The 24,826-nt window shown below is 46.0% G+C and overlaps 1 protein-coding gene across 2 annotated transcripts; it reads left to right on the top strand.

The window, feature by feature from the left end:
* Positions 1–2,112: 2,112 nt before the first annotated feature.
* LOC8042477 (2-acylglycerol O-acyltransferase 2) lies at positions 2,113–20,964 on the top strand. Of its 2 annotated transcripts, none has more exons than XM_029981505.4 (5): positions 2,113–2,449; positions 8,167–8,669; positions 14,424–14,541; positions 15,221–15,420; positions 19,673–20,964. In XM_029981505.4, exons 2-5 carry the CDS (start codon positions 8,180–8,182, stop codon positions 19,822–19,824), a joined length of 960 nt encoding a protein of 319 aa, XP_029837365.3. In that variant the 5' UTR covers positions 2,113–2,449; positions 8,167–8,179; the 3' UTR covers positions 19,825–20,964. The 2 variants fall into 2 exon arrangements, with proteins under 2 accessions (XP_029837365.3, XP_029837364.3); XM_029981504.4 differs by having other exon boundaries at positions 2,117–2,449; positions 14,424–14,598.
* Positions 20,965–24,826: the final 3,862 nt, after the last annotated feature.

The raw sequence follows: 24,826 nt of genomic DNA on the forward strand, positions 1-24,826 counted from the left end.
ATGCGTCGTTCCTAAGGTGACCAAAGAATAAGGCGTTTCGAATGATTTTGCGACACGACAAGTTCAGACTCGGTATCAAATTATGTATCTTCAAGCGGTGTGTACCTGTTCCTCGATTAATTGAGCGGAAACGTCAGTTTGCGTAAGCAAAGTGAGAAAATGAAAAAAAAAAGAAAGAAGGAAGAATACGCCCTGCAAATTTGTGAGATTTTATATATGTTTCTCTCAGTTTATTCCAGGTTGCAGTACTCTAGTGCAACCTGAAATAAACTTTTGTTTTATTTTGGTCTTACATCAGCACTACCTATGAACAATAAAATCAGTATCATCAGCACCACCAGAGCTTCGCCCCAATCAACATCATTCACCACGTGGAGATGCGTCCATTTTTTTTTTTTTTTTTTTTTTGTCTTTGATGTGCGCTACTGTATTCTAGCACGCTCTTGAGGCACGGCATAAAAGCGCTCGGCGCGAGACTAAGAGCATCGTCTTCGAGGGTACGGACGATACTTCTTTTGGTTTACTTGTCTGGGCATGGTGGCCGAGTCCACTCCTCACTTTACAGTCGACTGTCAACATAACTGGAGGAGGGGGGGGGGGGGGGATTAGGTCATCTAAGAAGTGCTGAAAGAGAGAGAGAGAAAGAACGCGTAAAAGTGGAGTGATCCTCTATTGTTTTGTGAGACCGATGACCACCGCTCCTTTCGCTCTCTATGCCTTCCCCTCCCCTGGCCTCCACGAATATTGGTATGAAAATGAGAACCGATGAACGATAGATAGCCCGTAACCGCCACTTTTTCTCTGACTAGTTGAGTTTTCGCTCATGGAGTGTCCGTCGTCTCTGTGGCCATCTCTTGATGAGATGTTTAAACTTCAAGGCATTGAGGAGAACGGAAACCTAGAGTTTCAGTGGACACTTTGCTTGCCAAAAAACACAGATTGTCATTAGCGAGAACAACCAATTCTAATCTACGGAAACATATCAAGGTAAGCCGGGGCACCTGCATTTTGCATTGGCTATACATTGCAACGTTGAAAACAAGTTTATCTTTTCTCATGAATAACAGGCGAAACACCCGAGTCGAAAGGGAGCTTTCGTAGATCGCTTCTTTAGCTCCGAATCTCGTAGCGGAGGTAGACGCTGGTACTGAGCATGCGCACCGCTAGCTTTGTCTGCACAATTCCAGAGATCATTTCCGGAGGCAGTAAGCTAGCGGGATGGTACTTGGGGTTGCAGCTTTCGGTGCCTCGTCAGCTTACAGGTGAACGGAGTTTACCTACACTCTTTCTCTTATATACAATATTTTATTTTTACAAGGATTGCCATAATACGGGAGTAGTGTTGAAAAGCAGTTTTGAAAAACATGGAAGTTGTTTCTATTGTTTTCTGGATAAGTGTACAGAAAAAGCAACGTGAAAGTAATTTGTAACGTAACGAGTAAAGTAATCTGTTACTTATCAGTGAAAGTAATTTGTAACAGTAATCTATTATATTTGAGGCTCGGTAATTTGTAATTGTAATCCATTACATTTTTTCAAGTAACGGGCACAGGTCTGCTGGGATTCAGATGATTGCTGCCCTGTTCGCCAGGGCACGGAGGTGATCTGCGTTCTCAGCTTACGAATCTTGCGTGAAAAAAAAAAAGAAAAAAGTTAGCGCTGACCGAACGTTTTTGTATGGCGCTGTGCGCAGGTAAGCTGACAAGAATCATAAACTAAGGTTGGCTGCTACACTGGATGTGTATATAAGTCCGGCCGTGGTCTACACGAAATGCTTCGTCTAGAAGCCGCACCGTGGCGTTACTGTCTTGTCGGGCCCGCTTCCAATTATTGTCATTCTAAATCTTTATTTTGATTTGGATGACGTAAAGAAAGCATGGTCAGAACAAATCTACTAGCTGCGTTTGAGACGTTGTGTATCTCCTCCTTATTAGCCTCCGTCTCGGGTTTTAGTATGCCGAAAAAAAAAAAGAACGCGTTCATATCACAAAGGGCTTTGAGCCGCGACAAGACCCGCTGATTAACTTTCAAGAGCTCGTCTTCGCTCCGTTTTCGTTTTTTTCTTCGCCAGTGTTTTCTGCATCGTGGCAGTTTTTCTGATTCTGTTCTGCTTAGAAATTCGGGGAAATCGTTTTTTTTTTTCCCCTAAGAAAAGTCATACGAAATAAAGGCTTCTTAGCGAGGAATCACGATAACGGAAGCCGGGGTTCCCGACCGATCAGACGCTCTGAGAGCTGCCGGGAGTACGGATGCAAACACAGGCGCCGCGCCAACGACGCACCGATAACGCCCAAGCCGTATCTCCAGACGAGCAACACGGCCCCGCAGAACCATCTTCGCCATGATATTGCTCGTTGCCGGAGGCGCCCCGTTGCCTAAAATACCCACTGGCCTTTGGAGAGGCGACGCAGCCCCAACGGTTAAATAACGGAGCATCGTCTACGCCGAGGTAAGCCCTCCTTCAGCCTGCACAAAATCTGGAGCACCTGCGCTGCCAACCCACGGTCACGGTGTTAATGCGTCATACGAGAGAACGTCCGCGGAAAGTGAAGACGTCGTATGCCGAGCTTCCGCCATAAATTGCAGTGATTGGCCATTTCGAGTGCTTTGCGAGAAAGTAGAATACCAAGATTTCTGACAGTGTCTGAAGCCCAATATACCCCAGTTAGTACACCACGGGCACCCCTTAACCGCAATTAAGTGGGACCGAGGTCAGACCTAACCGTGGTGTAGGGTGCCCAACGAGCAGCCTAAACCGAAGTTAAGCTTTATTAAGTGCGTTTGCAGTTACTGCAACTATCTCTCTAGTAATCAGGGACCACTTAACCGCAATCAAGTCTGGCCTCAGTGACACTTAACGGCGGTTAAAAGGTGCCCGTGAGGGTTTTACGCCCACAAGTTCCACTCGTGCTCCGCTCGGCTCGCGTCAATGGACCGATTCTTCGAAGGAAAACACAAAATGGCTTTTAAGCTTTGATTGATTAGGTTTCCCTAATAAATCCGAATCGCATATATAGAAACCAGGATTTAAATTTGTTATCACTTCAGCGCGTTAACTTTGAAAAGAAAAAGATCTGATTTTATGACATGCCACGTTTTGTTTCACGATGAGTCTCAGCGCAGCCTACCCTAAACAGCCGATGGAACCAATTAAAATAGCGTCAAAAGCTCAACGTCCTCGCCTTCGCCCATTTATTTCTATTTCCTCTTCCAAACTATATGGCTAACTACAACAACAACATTTATCTCTACGTGTTCTGCGTCTGCCAAACCAATCAAACGCAGTGAACGGCCCGGTGAGGCTTCCGCTCTTATTAGTAGAGGTATTGGTGTTTGTATGTACTCGAGCCCTCGACCGCGCTCTGACTTGGTGGGAAACGAAGTGTATGCAGCGCTCCTTTCCGGCTCGCCCTGCCATCCAAGGGCACTGTCCATCTTTACGTCACAGATTCCCCTTAATGTGGACGCCGTTTTAGGGTTGGCTTCTTCTAGTCAAGAGCGTCAATAAATGTTGTAACCATACACAAGATAACACGGTCAGGTTTTATTTGACAAATTGTACGGCAACTTGCTGGGCAATTGCGTTGCATACGTGACGCGTTCAAGCATCGCGCGACATTAGGTCGCGTGACGTGACTTTCCCCTCTAGATTTAGCGGAGAAACTGAATTGGTGTGCAAATCCGTGGCGTCCCACAATGCAACACTGGGCGCGTCGCCTTCTGGGACGTGGTTCAGGTCACGGCTTCACGAAGTGCAGCGGTCCGGAGCAACTAACCAAAAAAAGTTTCACGTACACAAAAAAAAAGTAATTTTGTTTTTGATTATAATGCAATTAAATGCGAAGGTATAAGCGACCTGGACAAGAATGGCGAATATAATCCCTGGAAAAGGGGAACAAGAGGGACAAAGGACAGACACAAATATCCAATCACTGGTGCGCGACCGAAAAAATCCGCTTGGTCCGGGTATCGAACCCGGGACCTCTCCATGTCCAGTGGACCAGGCGGAGTTTTTCGGTCGCGCACTAGTCACCTAGCTGCGATTGCAGATTTGTGTTTGTCCTTTGTCCCTCTTGTTCCCCCTCTCCAGGGACAAGGATGGGCAAAATACATGCAAATATGTATCGAAATACAAATACAAAATACTTCGTCAAAAATGTATTTAATTACAAATCTAATTACATTTCCAAAAAAAAGCATTTAAGTACAAGATATAAATGCAACCAAATGTATTTGGTTTCCCTCCAAATACTTTTCCAAATACATTCCTCAAAATTTGCATCAGCGACTTCAGGGCACCTGCAACGTGTTTCTGGGTATCTCATTTTAATTTTGCATCGCACACTCGGGAGTTCGTATGCGAGGCTCTAGTAACGTAACAGAAATATAATCACAAAAAAATTTAATCAGCTTGGACGTAATAGGTGAAAAAAGTACAGAGCTTCAAGCAGCTTTTTTGTCGATTACATGTTGGTATAGAGTCAGACCAACAAAGAACCGAGACGATCGAGACGCACAGCACAGCTAGAGAATTTGTTATTGTTGCAACTCGCACCACGAGTTATGGAAATCTGGACAACCCGCGCATTTAGAATGTTCCAGTCTAAAATATGGATGGAAATCAGGCTGGAAAGCATCACAAGTTGTCAAAGGCACTTATTTAGCCAGTCTGCCTGTGAACGTCGATGTCGTCACTATTCTTGCCCTGGACTAGCACCGTAATCACAAAGTCACTAAACGCTTGTGCTTGATTGATAGACACTGCGTTCGGTGCAGAACGTAGTTTTCTTCCTGCTCTGGACAGTGACAATAAATTTGAGGGATGTATTTTCGCCCACAAAATTGTATTTAATTACAATTGTATTTGAAATACCCACGTTTTAGTATTTAAATACACACGTCAAATACATTACCTAATTTGTAATTAAATACAAATGCAAAATACACAAAGTATTTGAAATACGTATTTCAAATACTTGTATTTGAAATACTGCCCATTCCTGTCCAGGGATTATATTCGCCACACTTTGTTTTTGGCGGGAATCGAACATACGAACTCTGAGCAGTTTCCGACAGCTTAAAAGACCCATGAAACGAATTTTGGCCTGGAGTAAATCCATTTATATTGGGATTTTACTAATAGCACATCGTTCAGTGGGCCAAAAGAACAAAGGTAGAAAGTCAGAAGCCCGACTTTCACTACGAAAATTTGCAAAACAGCGGACTATTTCGTACCTCCTTCCCTTCGTAAACTCTCCGCCTTTTCACTGTGATACATCCGCGGACCCCGCAGCGCGTCACCGGGCTACTAGCCACCATAACCGGGCCCCCGCAGCGCGTCACCAGGGCCCAAGCGCACGTCACACGACACCGGACCTCACTTAATCCCTTTACCCCTAAGCTGACATTGCGGTGGAAGCTACGCGCTTGCCGGACCAATCAGCCGCCTCCCTTTCATCACCTGACCTCATTCTCTGCGGGTCGGTATGCTCGAGAGAGTGTGATCACGTGGAAAATGTGTGGATGGCCCAACGAGCACGTAGCTTCCACAGCACTGTCAGCTTCGGGGTGAACGGGGTGGGGAAAGCAACTAGTCGGAATAATGAGCGACGGGCTAATCTTCTAGGGGGACAATGGCTGTGTCCGGGCTACACAAGGGAGATTCCGAGCAAGATGGGACTCCCCCCTTTCCGACTTCTTGAACTGTTTGGTACAATGTGCGATTTATGAGTTGAGGAGGAAAGCTAAACAGAAAAAAGTTGAAAAAGCGTTTCATGACTCCTTTAAGAAACACAGGGCGGGGCTTATTATGTTCGCGCTTTCTGATTGGTTGTGGGGCGTTCTTTTCCACTAGTGCCACAATGGACCTCTTGGCGAATATGTGCTGCCACCTAGACACGCGACTGGGGTCGAGGCTAAGTGGCGAGAAAACAACGCGCGCGTGAGGCCTCTCCCACCCGTTGCACTCCCAAAACGTCAGCTACATCCTGTTCACCCATTGAGACGCCGTGACCTAGATACGGCTCCCCCAAACTCGCATTTGTCCCCATCGTGCGTAACCTTCCGCCCCGAAGTCGACACAACGAAACCATCTTCCCTCTCTGCTCGGCCAGAAGGAAGAGAGAGGGGGTACTGGAACCAGTTACTCTCGAACCGATGTTTCTGCAAAAGGTCCATTGCATTGGCTGCGGATCGATAATAAGATGCCTGGCCCCGTTCTGCGTTTCCTTGCGCCTCGAGTGACTCTACTCCGTTCAGCCCTAAGCTGACGACGCGGTGGAATCTACCGTGCTCACTTGACCAGTCATGCGTGTTCATGGATGCGATAGCATCCTTTAGCTACTTCATCCGGTTTTCGCGATGCGGTATCTGGCCTCGAACGCGCCGTGCGTATGCAGACATCGTCCTAGAGGTCGTCCTTGAAAACGTCCGCGAGGTCGCCCTAGACGTCGTCTTTGATGTCGGCCACTAGGACGTCGTCCTACACGTCGTCCTAGAGGTCGTCCTAGACGTCGTTTCTTGACGTCGTCGTAGCAAGCAAAGCTCGCGTTGTGAACGTGTGCGTACTGCCACGGAGTATACGCACACGTTCACATTTGCGCCCGATCGAGCTATACACGAACTCATCTCTGTTACGTCATTGCGCGGTGGTGGCGCGTCGGGCGCACTTCCGGTCTAGGGCTGTGGGCGGAAGCCACCACGGGGAACGTGCATTCCTCTGTTACTTTAGAAAAAACCGGACAAAAACCTGCCTTCTCGTCGAAACGCCGCGACTGGGGCTTTATTAAAAGAGACGGGAAAGGTTGAAGGTCAGTCTTCGTTTTCTGCCTGCTCGGTTCGTCCAAGAACGTGAACAGGGGCCGTGAAAAAGGAAAAACAGACGCCATGGGGCCACGATTGCTTGGGTGGAAAGCACTTTGGATTGAATTCATGGATACTTGTGGTCGTCAGATTTATTTGCTTTGTTCCAACATGAACGCGGGAAAACCTTCAATTTGTACGGACCACTTGCGGACTACGTTCAGTGCGTCATCACGCTCAAACGGCCGCCTCATCGTTCGAGCTGTCGTTTGCTCTCCCAAACGTTTCTGCTTGTCGTCTGCTCGTTTAAACGAAAGCGGCTCGTAGACCAAACCTTGATCCGGTGATTGCGGTAAGAAGTGCAGACCTCAAAAGACATTTAAGTTCGAAGGTTGCTTCGGGTAAGTAGGCTCGGTGTAAACAGTAGATATAAGGAGATGTTGATAATTGTTGCAAGTGGCCATCACCGACTTGTTATGCCTGATTCACTCGGTCCGATTCTGCTTGCGATTTTCAGTATCGAAGTCGACACTTCAGCTACGGTTCAGATTTTTGCAGCTAGAGCGACATCATGACTGAAAATAGCGAGCTGAACCTCACCATGTGAGTCAGGCTTTAGCGTCCATTTTGCGGCGTCCACGCGGAATGAATCACCGCATGTTACATTATTCACGCCACGTTTTGCGGCGTAACGAGCCTCGTTAATTTCGCATGAGGCCGCTCAAGTAGTCAGACATTGCCAGGAAGACGTAGATTTAACAATTCCAACGCGAAAAAGGGCAGGGGACTCACACCGACGCCGACAACATCCCATTCCAATGGTTTGTTTATGGGCGACGGCGAGCTTCTTGCCCACACCCCCATCGCACATGCGCTGCGTCGGTGGCGCCCGCTAGGGGGGCTCCGGTCTGTTTGTATACATGAGTTGGTGTAAACGAGGCAATCACTCATGGCTGCGGCGCAAGCAGATAAACCCGCGCCGCGCATGCACGTAGCGGTGTCGCTGTACAGGGTGTCCCGAAAAAGCTATTTTTTCCCCAAAAATAAACTACGCATTGCTGAATGCGCATTTTCCGCCAAAAAATAGCTCTGGCGATTCGAACCAGATGCCGATGTTTCAGAACTAACGGTGATCTTATACAAAAGTTATAAATGATTTCCCGGAATTTTTAATGAAAAAAGTGGCGAGCGACGGGGCTCTCGGAAAATATTGGGGGGTGGAAACCTTATTTCTCGGTGGTTAGTGACCTATAGAGGCATATGTTGGCCAACTGCGACAGAGGTAACCGTGTTAGCTCTTGTCATTTTTTCTCTTCTTATTCGACACTGACGCGCTGCCTGAATTCTCTTGGGCTATACGTGCAGTGCTTCAAGTGCCATGAAGGTGTTGGGCGTCGAGTTCGCGCCGCTCAACATACCGCTCAAGCGGCGGATGCAGACGCTGGCGGTTGTGATCGGGGCGGGACTTTTCTTCTTCGGCGTCTTCTGGGGCACCGGACTCTTCGTGTACCTGCTCTTCTTCACGTCCTTCTACTACCTCCCGCTGCTGTACGTCGTCTGGATGGTCTACGATTCCAAGACGCCCAAACGCGGCGGACGTCCCATCGGCTGGGTTCGTCGGTGGCCCATATGGTGCTACGCCCGGGACTACTACCCCGTGAGTCTGGTGAAGACCGGCGAGTTGGACCCCAGCCGTAACTACATCTTTGGCTACCACCCGCACGGCATCGTCTGTGCGGGGGCTTTCATCAACTTCGCCACAGACTCGACGGGCTTCGACAAGCTCTACCCGGGCATCAAGACGTTGCTGCTCACGCTCAATATGAACTTCTACATTCCCTTGTCGCGGGAACTGGCCATGTTTTACGGTGCGTACCGGCTGAACCACAACCTTCACATGCTAAATTGAACCCGTAAACAGCGCAAGTGCCAAGTGCACTTCCGAAGGATATCGTTCGTCCTTTTTTGTCGGCGCCATGATCATAGAGAACCAAGTATGGCTAACGCTATATTCATAAATCTAACGTGATTGCTGCTAAAACAACAACCTCGGAAATATGCGTCTGAAGAAGTGTTTTTTAACTCAAAAGGAGGGAATGTTGTGTTCTTTTTGCGGTCATTAGTTTGACCTTAGACACGAGTTATGATTGTATTAATAGTCCTATCCTCACTGGCAAGTTTTTTTTGTTTTACAGATTTTAATAGACACAACAACCAGATCAACAACTAGAACCAACCCAGTGGTCGCTTGCAATTTTCTTGGTGCCCACAGTCGTTACACTCACTCTCCATCCTTAATGATAATAATAATAATAATAAATAGCTTATTGCAACCAGGAAAGAGGAAGTTTAGTATTGCGGACGCATCAAAGCCAACGGAAGGCTTGTGTAATGCCAGCCTTCAAAAAAAAAAAAAAAAACACTATATGTATTTGTGTTGCTGCGGAAAATGCATACAATAGAAGAAAGAAAAAAGAGAAATGTAAACACACTTTGATGTAGGGGTAGTCACTCTAGTCATAAAGGGAATATTTTACGCAAAAAATGATTATGCACACGCTAAAACAGAAATCAAGAGCAATGTCAAAGCAAAATGAAATATCGTCAAACTTATTAAGCTATTAAAACAAATTTCACAAAAGAAGTCTTCCAATAAAAATAACGTGTCCTGCAAAAAGCAGAATACCAAACATTGTTCCAGAAAGACAGGCGTTCAAGACACACATTACTGAGCAATATGTGTCTACAATGTTAAGGAACGGGCTAGAGACCAAAACCAATAGTTCCTTATTAAACGAAATACCTCTAAGCATCTTTTTAAATTTGTCCAACGATGTTTGGCTTAGACGTTCAGGCAGTAAGAGAGATAAAAAATATGTGGCACATAGAACGCACGCGTACTTTCGCTATAACGAGCGCGAGGGAGAGGTATGTGAAAAAAGTGTATATGTATGTGAAAAGGATGAGCATGTCAAAAATCGGGGGAAGGTGGGCTTGAGATCTTAAAATAAGAATTCCAAAAGGGTCCTGATACCACGGAATGCATATACAGGGTTTGCAAGTTAGGTACTTGCAAATAATCGAAAAGGTTAAGTTGTCCGGCATTTCATGTTTATAAGAAACACTTTTCAGGATAGCTTTACTGATGCAATCCACTTTGGCTTTCCTATAGTCAGAAGAATTGACAAAAACGGGGATGGAGTAGCGAAGAACGCTATAATCAAGCAAATAGGCAATCATTCTTCGAACGTATACAAAAAAATAATATTTTCTATCATATAGTAGGTAACTAGCGCTTCTCATCTTTTTGAAAATATATGGAAAACGAAGATTCCATTTTGTCCACTACCAAAATATATGCCCGATACTTCACGCTATCTGTACATTCTACCCGAATGCAGTTGCATTGATGACAGAAAGAAGAGTGTAGAATTTATGGGATATTCAGTGTGACTGTTTTGAGCGGATTATAGGTTTGTCTTTTTAACAATCATATCAAGAAGTTTTTTTTTTTTTTTTTTTTTAACCAGTCCACAATTGCTATCGCTTGAGGTTGCAATCGGCCGATGGAATTCTCATAATTGATGTTTTGGGTCATCATTACAGTGTCGCCAGCGTATTGATAGAGTTTACATCCCGGTACCGTGGCGGCGAGGTCATTGACAAAAATATTAAACGAAAAAGGTGATAGAATGACCCCATGTTGTACTCCGGTTTTAGTACAGTTCGACAACTCTGAATTCCAGATGCGCACACCAGTTGAGAGCGACGAGAAAGATAGTTTTTCAAGAGGGAATAAAATGAACCGCGAAATCCTAGGCTGTATACAGTTTCTTTAACAGTATCGTGTGGCTTACTGTGTCGAAAGTATTAGACACATCTAAGAATAGTGCGGAGGTACCAAGGTTGTGATCGAATGCGGAGTATAGGTTATCAGCAAAATCTTCCAGAAGAAGCTGAGTGCAGAAGAAGCTGAGTCGAGTGAGCCCAAGCCAGTATAACGCCGTTATACTGGCTTGGGCTCATTTGCCTTGACCCCTGTATGTTGTTATTTTTCTGGATCTGGAGCTCTAACTCTAACGTGACGGAGGCCGTTGTCTGTGATGTATTTTCTTGGTTTCGCTAACGAGTGCCGCGACCGTGTTACCCTTAAAACTACCACTTCTCTCTTTTTTTTTTATATGTGTTTTGTTGGAATGTAGTTTTTTCATGCTCAAGTGTTTTTACTTGTACTATTATACATGACTTTTTTCTTTCGCTTTTTCCAATGCTCCTCCTCTCCTTTGGTCTCTCTAAAAGCGCTTTGCAACTGTATTTTCTGCACACTTGAAGAAGGGAAGTCTCTTCCCGAAACGTCGTGTATTAAAGCCTCTACTGCTGTTCAAACATTTTTCTACGTTTACGACTTTCTTGCTGAAGACTTGTTCATTAATACAGAAAAAAGTTGCGAAAAAACCATTAAAGTGAAAGTCCTCTACAATCGATTGCACTTTATTGCTAAAATGCCGCTTTATTGTGCCATCAATGGAATGTCTTTGGTGTCCACGAAGTTTATTTATCAAAGACCAAGTTTTACCTACATCTGAATGAGAGTAAGAGGTTTGTCTATGATATTAAATGCGATTGGCCGATCGAGTCATCACGTTTACTTTGTTATAGCTCGATTTGAAGTTTAATCGTAGGTGTGCATCATTGGGCAAACGACGGCAACGAGCCCATAGTTAATTTTTCTCCTCCATCGCGCCAAAAATATTCGATTTCAGCCATGCAAGCTCGGGGTTGCGCATCTTAATGTATATTTCTCTCTTTTATAGAACTGATTGAAAAACAGCACAAACTTTGGATAAACGGCGGTGTAGTTTACGGTCCTCAAAGAGTCGTTCCAGTCAAAAGCCGAGACCAACTTATCAAAGGCTGTGGTGATGATACTTGGTGTCAATACTTGTAACATTAATGCGACTTGATGTTTCGCGCCATTTAAAAACACCATTTAACCAGCGGCAAGTCGCAATGTAGGGGTCGGCAAGTTTTTCCCTAATAACTGCAGATTTCACAATGGTCGAAGATGTTATTACGTTAATGTGATCAATGCATGAGGAAACAAGTATGCCGAAAAGGAGTTCTTCACGCTTTGGAGAATTAATAACGGACTGAATACCGTGAGTTGCCAAAATGTACAGGTAATTGCTTACCTTAGGTTTGGACCTACTTAAGATGTCGATATTATAGTCTTATATAAAGCATAATTGACCGTACAAGCTCAAATCAGTAATGCTTTTTTTTTTCCGTATTCCTCGAGAAAATATCCTATATTTGTGGACGGTTGTTTATACACCGCGAATAAACATATGAATAGATTGCATTCTCCACAGGGAGTGCAAGGAACTCAGCCTGACTGAACGTCAACGAAATATTTGCAAATGATAACTTTTCACTCACGAAAACCGCGATACCGTCACCATGACTCATATCTCGAGCGGAAAATGTGCCACGCTACCCCGGTGCAGAGAACTGATCTGTAGCAAAAGAGGTAATGTTAATTTCTGTTAGGACCAACCCATCTACTGAAGAAGCAATGCGGAGAGCAAGTCGTCTGCTTCTTGTGCAAGAGTTGCGGTGACGTCAGAACGACGCCGATCTCTGATTGACTCTGATTGAACGATTGTGGGTAGACTTCAAAGCAAGCTGCCTTGATATCTGCCCACTAACCTTCATTCAGAACCAATGAGAGCTAGGCGTTCTGATGTCACCACAACCCCTGCAAGAAAAGCAGACGAACTTGAGCGTAGCTCTTGAAGTAATCTCGAATCCGGCCCAATGCTTACGTATGATCAGGATAGGAAGTCCTCATCACATACTTTTCAAAAAACTTTCGAAGAGACGAAAAATTTGAAACCTGAGCGAAATCTGCGATACATCTAAACAATCCTTTCAAGGTCCAGCGAACTGTTAATTCTCGCTAGTGGAGAACCCACCGCATTCTTTCGTATATCTTCGCTCTTGTTATCCAGACGTACTTATAGCCCAGCTTCTCGCGCTTCTGTTTTGCCCGCCAAAACCGCTCCTTGTTCGCGTGGATCAGGTTGTCATTCAAGTACAATTTAGGAAGAGATACTACCCTGACCCAGCGAACGAAGCGCAGCCCGCGCTGCCTTCCAGGATACCTTCGTGTTGACAGACGCGAATCTAACCAGATTCGGTAGGTTTCTTGCATACTTGGCTGGCAGGCTGTGAAGTGAAAAAATGTCGGATTTCTACAAGTCAGATATCTGAGCTTTGTCGATAAAGTCTCAGCAAACGACATGAGATCTTAATCAGGCGAGACAGGGAGTCCGTGCACTTCCAGATTTGGCAGTCGGCTGTGTTACTCGTTCTCACTTTAAGCGAGAAAGTTCCGTTTCCAGAGCTTTCCCATTTTGTTCGCTGGTGATCGCCAGCTTGAGGACGCGGTCACAGTCGGTCGAAAAGATATCCATTGATTGCTGAAGGCCATTCACAGTCTCCCTTAGGCTCTCGACAATGGACTTGAGGGCTAAAAATTTGTTTAATTTCGCCGAGAGTGTCCCAGGAAATCGATACTGCCCTTTAGGGAGAGTAACCGCCAACAGCTTCTGATTCATAGCTGTTAGTTGTGAAGTGAGAAGTGCTATTCCTTCGGACGAGCTTGACGACTTCGCCTCAGATGATCCAGCCTGACCATCCACCCCACGACACTATCGGCACTTTCATTTTTTGCGTTACATTTTCCCCATGGTGATGAAGGTTTTATGAGTAATCCCGGAGCAAGATTGTCCCACATGGTAATTGAACTTGAAATCCGAACAGGACATGCGTCTGCCATTGTTGTTTATAGACTTGTAACACGCCCTGCGTTTGATCGTGCGAACCTTAGGGGACTCGATATGCGTAAGGAAATTCGGCGAGGCGTGGGTTATGCGGTCGGGAGGTTGAGGCACTCCTCTAAGTATCGTCGCCATTCACTGGGGCAGGTGACTGGTCAGGATGATGGGGAACTGCGCTCTGACCGAATGTCACGCAGACAGGACTGGGTGCTAGCGATCACGTCGTCCAACGTGCAGGGCTAGGTCGAGCCAATTCGCGCCGCTGTGGAAGAAAGCCGCTGCTCACCATGGCACTGGAACAGTGGCAGTTCGCAGAGACTTCCTAAAGCTCCGTTGCAGCAGCCAAGCTTGAAGGATTCCTCCAGCTCTGACCAAATGTTCTTTTCAGCCCGGCTATTTTGAGGCTTGCCTCGGTGAATATATGTTGTCGAAGTTACCATTCAACTGGATGGTGACTTTGATGATGATGATGATGATGATAATAATAATAATAATGATTTTATTTCAAGATATACTCAAACTCATACTTGATTAACAAGCGCATTTTATTATCAAGATACACGCAACTGCATACTTTATTAACGAGCGAAGTAGACATCGCGCATGTGCTCAAACTACTTCATCAAAGAATTAAGCATCTCCGCGCTATCTGTTAACAGCCAGAGCCACGAGCGTGGCGTGGCGTCATACCGCGAGTCGAGACCGGACCCGAGTGCAGTCGGAATAATTTCAAGCTTCGAATTGACGCATTCGTTCTGACGAGGCTGCTGTATTCCGCAGGTCTTATCTCGGCGGACAGGGACAGTTTGCGGTGGATGCTGACGAAGCAGGGCGGGGGAAATGCGGCCATCATCGCCGTCGGCGGTGCTCAAGAGGCCCTGGACGCTCACAAGGGCATGTACGTGCTGACGCTCAGGAACCGCAAGGGATTCGTCCGCTGCGCACTGCAATGCGGGTGGGTAGCACAAACTGCGCAGCTAGTCCTGGTGTACGTGACGTCAATTTCCCAGCTAAATTTAGCGCAGAAAGTGGAGGTAAGGCAATGTGACATATTGTGCCCCCAAATTTAGCGAGGAAACTGAATATTGATGTATAGTTCCTATGGCATGAGGTCACGTGACGTAAATGTTTTCGCTAAAATTAGCGGGAAAAATTATTTGTCTATAGGCCTCGTGACGTCGAGTCACGAGACATAAAATTTTAGGTTAAATTTAGCGGGGAAGTTGAATTGGTGCATAGTTCACGTGACGTCTCGTCATGTGAAATAAACTTCCCCGTGACTTTGGCGGGAAAACTGAATCGGTGTATCCGTTTTTGCACTAAATTAGGTAAATGCGTGGACTGAAGGACGGACGGTTCCGTTAAAAAAATGCATCTTATTCTTTCATGTTTTGGAAGTGAAATATTCTTCTTTAGAATTAATTATTCGTCAGCGTAATTTCTTTCAGCTAGAAAGTAAATTAATTTCACAAGTGCCTTCCTACCGTTTCAGTTCTTTCGTGAACATTTAAAGCATATGCGCTTAGGTTTCGCAATACGGTAGAGCGTTAACGCATGTCATGCACCGTTTCCATCAGGGCTGACCTGGTGCCGGTTTTCTCCTTCGGTGAGAACGACATCTTCTACCAGGTAAAGAATCCACCAGGGTCAAGACTGCGCTGGTTCCAGGAAAGAATGAAGGCCGTGACGGGCTTATCGCCCGTCATCTTCTACGGAAGAGGAATCATGCAGTACAACTTCGGCTACGTCCCCTTCAGGAAAAAGATCGTCGTCGTTAGTGAGTTATTGAACCATGACATTTATGTCTGCTAATTGATTATGCACAACCCTTTGGCAGGGTTGTTCATAATCTGTGGGTTTTCAATATTTTTAAGGGGTCACCATTTCGTCTGTCTGCCGAGTAAGTGTTCAACGTTTCCGGTTCAATTTTCTTATTACGGTCACGTTACCAGTAAGAATACCTTGGGTTTGTTAAGGCCTCTTCGTTGTTCCTAATATCAATCGGTACTGCCTGCCGTTTCCTTGAACACCACCTGCAAAGCCGAGGGTCGAGTTCTCTCCACGTGCGCGTAGAGCACTTGGACTACCGGTGTCTGGAGCAGGTGAGTTGGTTGGACGGGACTGCTCTGTTATTGTTCTGCAGACTTCGTCGTCGAGGCAGTGCACTGCAGAGTTTTGACGCTGATCGGAAATCATATGTATGTTTCCAGCCAATACAACAATTGTATGTCTGGACTTACACAAACGAATTCAGCTGTGGTTGTTGAGAGAAAGAACATGTTAATTGAATCGGAGAGCTCGAGGCCGGCTGCGCTTCTGCATGCAGTGTTGAACGAAAGTGTAATAAAAGACGATAAATAATAAACGCTGCTCATAAATCATACAATAAACGCGGCCGGTGTTTTTTTAATTTTATTTATGCATACTTTTAGCCTGTTAAGATGTTACAGGAGTGTACAAAACATAAGAATACATTTGATAAAATAAAAACAACACGGACACTATGGCAACTACAGTTAAAACATATACGTAAAAACATACGTGAATACACGAAAAGTGCCCCTACTCACATACAAGAAAAAGAAGTGGGACAGGTGTTTGATACATCTACTACACAGAGCTCGACACTGAATTCATAAATCTCCAGAATGTCACAAAACAAGGATGCAAAAAATATCACACAGAAAAGAAGCAATCTATACTTCGTCTCATCCTACGATGGACTGAAGGCCAAAGCCATCGGCCGCCAGGTCCAATCACGTACCACGCTATACTATGGCACGCTTCGCAATCATTAGGTTTGGACGAATAATGCTCTACATCCAAAAACGCTGAGTCCTTTTATAGCTTCGACACCGTAAACAGCCAGTACGTCGTGGCTTTTGTTGCAATGTCAAATTGTTGAGTCACTCATTGCTCGATGCGAACCACTGTCCGCCAGTTCCCATCAGTGATCCGAGACGCGAGCACCGATACGTGCGCCGAAGCGAAATACCACGCAATGTCTAAGTGGCTCGCGATTGGATATGGCGGTTCGTGGCTTCCGCCTTTAGTCCATCGTAGGGTGAGATGAAGATAAGGATTTTACGTGAATATAAGATATTAGTGACGGGTTGATTTTTATCAAAAAGGTTCAAAAGGCATGAAGCAATGGTGAGGGTGCAGGCTATAGCTGGTGTAAATTGAGCATAGTTGTAAACCCGAGACTGAAGATACGGACAAGGGACAAACACAGAACGACACGGTCGTTCTGTGTCGTTCTGTGTTTGTCCCTCGTTCGTATCCCCAGTCTCGGGTTTACAACTATGTTCAAAAGGTTTTTTTTTTTTTTTAAACAAATTGTGTATTTGCTGTGGTTTATTCTTGAGGTAGGTTGTTCCAGTTTGATATAGTTCTTGGAAAAAAGGAGTATTTATATATATCGCTATCTGCCATATCTAGTTGGTATCGGTTTAAGTGGTTGCCATATCTGAGGGGCCTGCTTTGCCGAGCAACTATGTAAGGGTCGGTATGAAAATTAAATGACCATTTTTCAGCATAGAAAAGAATTTTAGGCGAGCTATTTTCCTACGGTCACAGAGCTATGGAATGTTTATGTCGTTAAGCACTCCCTGCACCGATTCTCTTCTTTGATATCTCGACAATAAAAATCGGGCTGCCATTCTTTGTGTTTTATTTTTTTAAAGTTTAGTAATCAGATAGGCCCTAAAACGATCCCAAATTTTAATAGCGTATTCTAGAGTTGGCCGTATTAGTGCCTTATAAGCAGTTAGTCTTGTTTCGGGGGAGCGAGCTTGAGATTGGGCTAGAGATAACAGTTTCTTCCTAGCTATTGAGCACACATTGTCAACGTGTGTCTTCCAGTTAAGTTCGATGATATGGTAAGGCCAAACTATTTAAACTCGTGAAACTGAACTAAGGTGTGGTTTTGAAGTTTGTATACGAATAGAAGAATATTTTGCTTTGTATTCGTTATAACTGAATACACAGTTTCAGTCGAGTTATTTTCATTTTTGACTCCTGACACCAGTTTTCTACCATCTGGAGTGCCGAATTTAGCCGGACCTGATCGTTGTAGTAAGACACAACCGAATACACGAAGCAATCATCTGCGAACAGGCGCACCGTAACAGAGGCTATATCGTTTTTATAGCACAATAATAAAACGGGTACGTCCCAAAACAGACTCCTGCGGAACGCCCGGGGGAACGCTGACATAACCTGAGTTTGATTTGCTTATTCCTACAAATTGTTTTCTATTTGTAAAGCAGGCCTTGGTACACTTTTTGATTTATCCCTAGTTTCAGTAATTTATTTATAAGCTCAAGATGGGGTACTCGGTCGAAACTTTCGACAAATCTAGGCACATTGCATCGATCTGCCCTTTGCTATTCAAAGACGTGGTGAAGTCATGCAATGTTTCAGTGAGCTGGGTCACAGTGGACAGGGACTTTCGAAACCCATGCTGGTTTGCGGCAGATATCATAACAAAATGATTTTCGGTCACGTTTCAAGCATGTTGGAAGCATGGCTGCTTTATACATGCTTCGAAGATGTCCGCAGACAGTTTTTGTGTGACCAATACGCAAAAAAGCAACACGCCCGGGACAGTGTCTGCAGGCTGTCTTTTGTCTGATGTACCACCAGTGCGGGCGCGGCTTAAGGGCACCTTTAACATCGGTCCCTTTGCAATCGGCCAATCAGCCAGCGCTCTTGAGCACATGCCACGCGCGGAAGACGGCGAACTGATCCCCATCATAAAGATACTTATGTTATAGATACCTCTATACTCCGTGTCATTAGTTGCGTGCAGTACAGGTGAAGGCAACGCCAGGCGAGGGGAGAATTAGTGCAAGCGCTCAAAAGAGCTGGGGAGGAAAACCTCCTCTCTTCTCTAACGTTCCTAGTGCTCACTCTTTCTCCCGTCGCCCTCTATTGTCCTCCTCTCCCATGCCGCCATCCTAGTGCTCATCCTTTCTCTCTTCAACTGGCGTTGCCCTCACCCGCACTACGCACAACTAGTGACACGGAGCATAGACCACGTGAATGGGGTATCAGTCAGTTACCACAAGGAAGGAGCAAACAAGGTATGGGCAGTTACTCTGTTTATTGTTATTTATTGTTTTTTTAGGGCCAAACCCGGGTTAGAACGCAAGTTTCGACTAATGTATTGGCCCGAGTGCTTTCGTGAGCAGCCGCCTCGGTGTCTCCGAGCCAGGATGCCTACTTGCGGAGGCCCAGGTGACGGGTTCGCATTTTGGCCGAGGTGCCCGCAATCTGACGGAAGCTTATTTCGGAGAGTGCACCGTCTAACCGAGATTTTCACTTTCATCTCAAAACATCCCCAGGCGGTTGAAATTTATCCTGAGTCCTTCTTGTGGGCGTGCCAAGTTACCATTTTTAGATAGGCACGTAAAATTCCAACTTTAAGTTCTGTAAAAAAAAAAGAGTCCCACATAAAAAAAAGACGTTGAAAACTCTTTGTAACGTGGAATTAGAGCGCAGTTCTCAAGGAGGAGGGAACGATACGGAGGGGACGGTATGCCCCTCCTCCTCATCCGTGCCCTCTCTTCCTCCCTCCTCATCTACTCCTCCCGTGCTCCTCGCCTCCTTCCCCTCTTTTTTCTTTCCTCCTCCTCTTGCCTCCCTCCCGCGTGGTGCATTATTGCGTTATAGGAAACGTCCCATAATACAACGCGCGCGTCACCGCGGTGCATTATGGGACGTTTCCCATAATGCACCGCGCGGTGCCGAAACGTCACCGCGATGCATTATCGGACGTTTCCCATAATAGACCGCGCGGTGACGCCGACGGCGGCGCCGACGCCGACGCCGCTCAAGCCGGCAACGGGGGCCTAAGGGCTGCGCTCTAAAAAAAAGTTTAGTCATTTTCTACAACACGGGCTGCAAGTGGTGATGCTTAGATTATACTATATTGATTGAGTGGCTGTAATCAGAAATTTTGTGTGCACTCATTTTGCAGGATTTTTTTTTTTTTAATTTTTGCTTCTTTCTGGTTTTTTCAACAGTGGGGAAACCAATCGGAGTGCCCAAAATAGAAGACCCAACGGCGGAGGACGTCTCCATCTGGCACGAAAAGTACATCACAGCCTTGACGGAGCTCTTCGAAGAACACAAGGCAAAGTGCGGTGCTGAGGACGCCTCTCTGACCGTGCTGTGAATACGCTCTGGCAGTCACAAGGCCCGAGGAAAACGTCTCTGCAGTCACCCCTTCGCCACGCGTTTGAGGTTCGCTGTGATTTCAGCGTTGGACATTTTCCCGTCTATATGACCAACGTTGAATCTTCTCTTCAGCGAATGGGTCAGGCTAGCCATGGCCGGCCAGGCCAGCTGCGGCTGTTTTATTGACAGCCCTTTCCGGTAAACGGGTTGGCTCGGGCTCCGTCCGCAGTCCAATGCAATGGTTTCTGCGCGCAAACTTCAAGATTTATTTCTTGCGAAATTCAGATAGTACTTTTTGTTTCGTTTTTCTTTTCTTCCAAACTCAAAGCTTATCCAAGTTTTTTTTTTTTTTTTTTCATATTTATTCGGATGGCGCGTTCCAATCCCGGCCAAGGTGCCCGCAATCTGACGGAGGTTTAATGCGGAGGGGCCGCCGGGTAACCGAGATTTCGGGTAGGAAGTTAAAAGATCCCCGGGCAATCGAAATTAATCTTCAGTCCTCCGCCGAAGCGTGCCAGATGCCCTTCGTTAGTTTAGCACGTAAAACACCGAAATATTTTTGTTTTGTTCTGTTTAAAACACTTAGGAATCCGGCGTTTGGTTTTGCTGTATTTCTCAAACTCTAAAATTCGAAAAACGAAAGGAAATACGGGTATAGGCAGAGTCTCACGTATTTGTAACTCCGCAGTATCAACGTTTCAAAGTGTGCGGGGGTATTTGGACGAGGTTTCTTCGGCGCAATATGGGTTTTTATTGTTGATGTCCTGCGATTTTCAGGGAGACCTGTGTGCTGAATGTTCTATGAAACAACCTGCAAAGGACGGTTTCTACGGTAGTCGTTCATTCTACAAAAGAAACACTTTAATTCTGGACGTAATAACTGGGAAGTTTTCATTTGCTTTCCATTGCATTGAGTGAAAAGCAGGGTATTCTTGCCGCTTGAGGAGGTAAAGCTAAACTCCAGAGCCCCCCCCCCCCCCCCCCCCCTCATTACCTCCCTTATTCATAACATCCATGTAACATACATGGTACGAGTACGAAAAAGCAAAGAAGATATTCGCTCTGTGTTTTCTTCCTCAGACTACGTCCATTTTACTCGAGTTCATCTTCGAATAAATCAATCTTTTTGTGCCTCGGAGTCATTGTTTTACGTTCCCTTCGCCTGCATCTTGTACGAATGTATACGTTCAAATGTGTGTGTTCAATCGAGCATTTGCATAATCGAGTATTTGTGTGGTCATTTCTTCCGTTACTGGTGGTAACGGAAGTAGAGTCTTGTAACAAAGTTTGCTGTCGTCGTTTTAATATATTTATTTTTATGAACCGTTGCTCTCGACTTTGAGCGTCTTTCCTCGACGCTCCGCCACCACCAACGAGCAGCGAAGAGACAACCCAAAGGGGCAGTCCACGATCGCCCAGCCCTGACCTACAACTTTTAGGAGGGACCGGGGCAAAACAACCTGACCGTCCTCAGGGGAGGACGGATTCTTTACTCTTGCCCAGTCGAGCTTTTGCAGGCTAGGTCGCGCATGCTACCGCACGAACTGCAGCACCATTCCTAAACCATTCATGCATTCAGGCAAGATAACGGTCTTCAAAACGTAGTTAAAGCAGTCTGCGTATTTTTTTTTTTTTTTTTGTCGTTGGAAAAAAAAATGGTATTAATTTCTGTAGAAAAAAAAAATTCGCTGGATGGGTGAGTGCATAGCCGCCTCTATGCTCGCAAAGCCTGGCAGTTCGATGACGGAGCCGTAGGGTGCCCGGTTGCAGACTTGTAGAGCGCGCGAGAATCTGGTAGCACAGAACAGTTCTCGGGGAGCCTGCAGTCAGCGCACAGATTTTGCAGCGGCGAGGACATAAAGCATGGTTTTCAAACCTGACGAGAAAAGAAGCGGTAGCCCGAGGAACGCGAGAAACACGAGCGGACATTTCATCACTCGGGACAGGTGTGTTTCGGCGTCTCGCCGCAGCAAGGCGCCCGTTACATGCCTCTTGTCTGCCGCTCTACCTTTTCACTTTCGGCGGTCACGTCTCTTGGCGATCTGCCAGGCTTTGTCAGTATAGAAAAGGCTATGGTGAGTGATACCTCGCTTTTTGGGCGCGTTGGCCACGCGTGATGGCCCATTCAAAAAGGAGCGGTGGGCCATCCAGATTGATGACCCAACCAAACGAGGGCAGTGGACAGACATGCTGTGATTGAAGGTTTCTCACCTTATTCTGGCAGCGCAGCGCAGCACAGGGCGCTGCAAAGAATGTTGTCTGCAGTACACAGGAAAGCAGCAGACGACATAGCAGCGACCCTCACTGCTCCCAAAATGCCTGACGCGCGCCGCTTGCGGGCGCGCGCTACTTTCTACGAAGATCCATTCGAAGCCCAAGCAACAACACTTTATATAATATGCCCTTAACTGAACAAAATTCTCCTATGACCCAATAAATGGTAATGGGGAGCTTATTATCACACACCATGGCCCACTCCTACTGCCATGAACGAAAACGAGTGATGACCAGACTCGATTAAATTCTTGACATCCCGGTAGGATAAACAAGCGCGAGACTAAGACTAAAGCGTTCGACCAGTGCAGTGGAGACGAAGGCTGCTAGCTTTACGTCCTCCCACTAATCCCTCCAATCAGAGCTCGGCGTTCTGACGTCCCCTCGCGTCTAATTCTCTCCCACACTTTCTCGGCGCGACGCCACGTGAACCGGCACCCCACATAGTCTAATTGGACCTCCATATGAAGTGCCGTTTAGCTTTCTCTTCACTTGCTGTGCTAGTTTTTTTTTTTTTTTTTCAGAGACTTTCAAAATTACACTAATAGCACTCCAAGAATTGACAAAAAAAAACGTATTATTTTTGTTGAGTCATAGACACAGCATAATGCTCTGCTGCAAAAATGTTACAAGAGCATGAAGACGTTTCACTTTTAAAAATGCATTGAGGTGATCGACCCAGCCAACAAATGACGTTTTGGCAGAACCAGTATAAATGTGAAAGTAACCTTAATTTATATTACCTTTATAACTCGTAAAACTCTTGTAGATTAACCTGGTCTCGCACCCTATGCTTTTCAGCACGGAGTAAAACGGTTCCTCGACGAGACTTATAGTGAACAAGCCGGTTGGAAAGCACATAGAAGTGAATCGATCCGTCTGGCAGGCGTGTCTTTTGTCTCCACTTCTTTTTTGTATTTACATAAGATCCCTTCGTATTAGTATTATTACAAATAGTTCAATCATCGGTTCTAAAATTCATGCAGCCGAAGTTAGAGTGTTAGCGCAGTCGACAACATTGCAGCGTTTTGTTCCACCCGCGAGAGTATTGTTCAAGTCGTACACACCTATAAACGTTTTTGCGAAGTTAGCGGAAGCTCTGGTAACTGGGCCAAGTGCCCTCGATTTGTGCACGCAGAATGGGTTTCTACTCCGCGTCTGTTTTCCAACACGCAGTGGGTGACGACGTCTATAAAATATTTGTGAGTGCCTCTAGAAAATTATCGCGACAGCGAGCCTTATTGACACGGACAGGCAGCTGAGCTTCGCGAAAGAGTAGAATAAAGAATGATGAATGATTTGTCTATTTTCGCAATTTGCGTCTTCAATGTAGTGTGCAATGTATTTGTTATAAGCAAACTGTGGTAGGCTCTGAAAGTTTTACATTGTTCGTGGGTGAATGTGCTGAAATTGCACCGGGTATTTGCAGTGTTTGTCTGGGGCTCCGTCTTGGAGCGATCGAGTAGTACGCACCTGTTTCTACAAGTAGTAGTGCGCATCTGTTTTTACGCCAGGTTGTTTATCGGTTTATGTATTTTCGGGACATAAATGGCTCTTTTTCGCGCACTTTTTGTCATGTGAGACTTGCAAGCAGGTTGCCTGGGTTAAATGTTTCCACGTCTTCGATGTCGGGTGGCATTCATGGTTATTTAAAGAAAGTGGCTGCGACATGTAAAGTTTTGTTAACGTATTTTTCAATTGACTATTTTAGGTGAAGTTCCCCAGAAAAGCTTGTATAAGGATGTGCGCGGTAGTGTGTTCCCTCTACTTCATACAGAGCCTTATACTGAGCAGGCCCAGGGCAAGACGTTTTGAAACGCGTTAAGAGTACGGTGGTGCCCGCGGGCGTCAATGCTATTTTTTTTAAATTGCATACGAATATCCTGCCGGTTAAGACATGGTTCCAACGAGAGGGGACTTTTTCTGCCGTAAACGGAACACTCTCTATTATGCAACAAGCCAAAGACGACCGAACACCAGCTTCTTGAGTGTTGGGATGGAGCCTTCTGTTGTAGATTACGGGAATTCAACTACCAGAAGAAGAAAGAGACGACAGGACAATACACGAGACCACGAACGACAGGATCGGGGCACGAGAGAGTAAAACGGCCACCAACGAAACGGACGCGCTCGGGTTCTTTCCTCAACATAATTTGGTGCCGAAACCCCTTGAGAAGCCATGGGCCGCCTCCGCAGAACCCGTGGCGTTGTCCGCTCCGCCGTCTCTCGCACTCTCGCCCAAATTGACGCTCTCCTGGAGAACCCGGATTCCACTGAAGTCCAACTGCGAATCCCACTTGAGTACCTCACGCAAAAGCAAGCCGCACTCAAAGACCTCGACAGCGACATCCTCGCGGCCATCACGGACGACGCCTTGGAGGACGAAGTGGAGGGTGCAGAAGAATACCGGCTACGCATCAGCACCTCTCTCACGCGTCTCCACTACACCCTAGACACTTTCGCCACCAACGCTCAATCTCGGCTCCCGGAGGCACCTCCCGTCATCTCTCCATCAACCGCAACAATAGTAAGGAGCCACCGGACCGTCGCCCTTCCAAAACTGCAAGTCCCCATGTTTGCCGGTAACCTCCGCGATTGGCAGGGATTTTGGGACCATTTTAATGTTACCATCAATGCAAACCCTGATCTCCCACCAATAGAAAAATTCAAATATCTCATGACGTATCTAACAGACCACGCTAAACGCGCCGTCGAGGGAATTCGAC

This window comes from Ixodes scapularis, unplaced genomic scaffold (assembly GCF_016920785.2).
Source record: "Ixodes scapularis isolate PalLabHiFi unplaced genomic scaffold, ASM1692078v2 PGA_scaffold5__190_contigs__length_132052651, whole genome shotgun sequence".
Lineage (NCBI taxonomy): Eukaryota > Metazoa > Arthropoda > Arachnida > Ixodida > Ixodidae > Ixodes > Ixodes scapularis.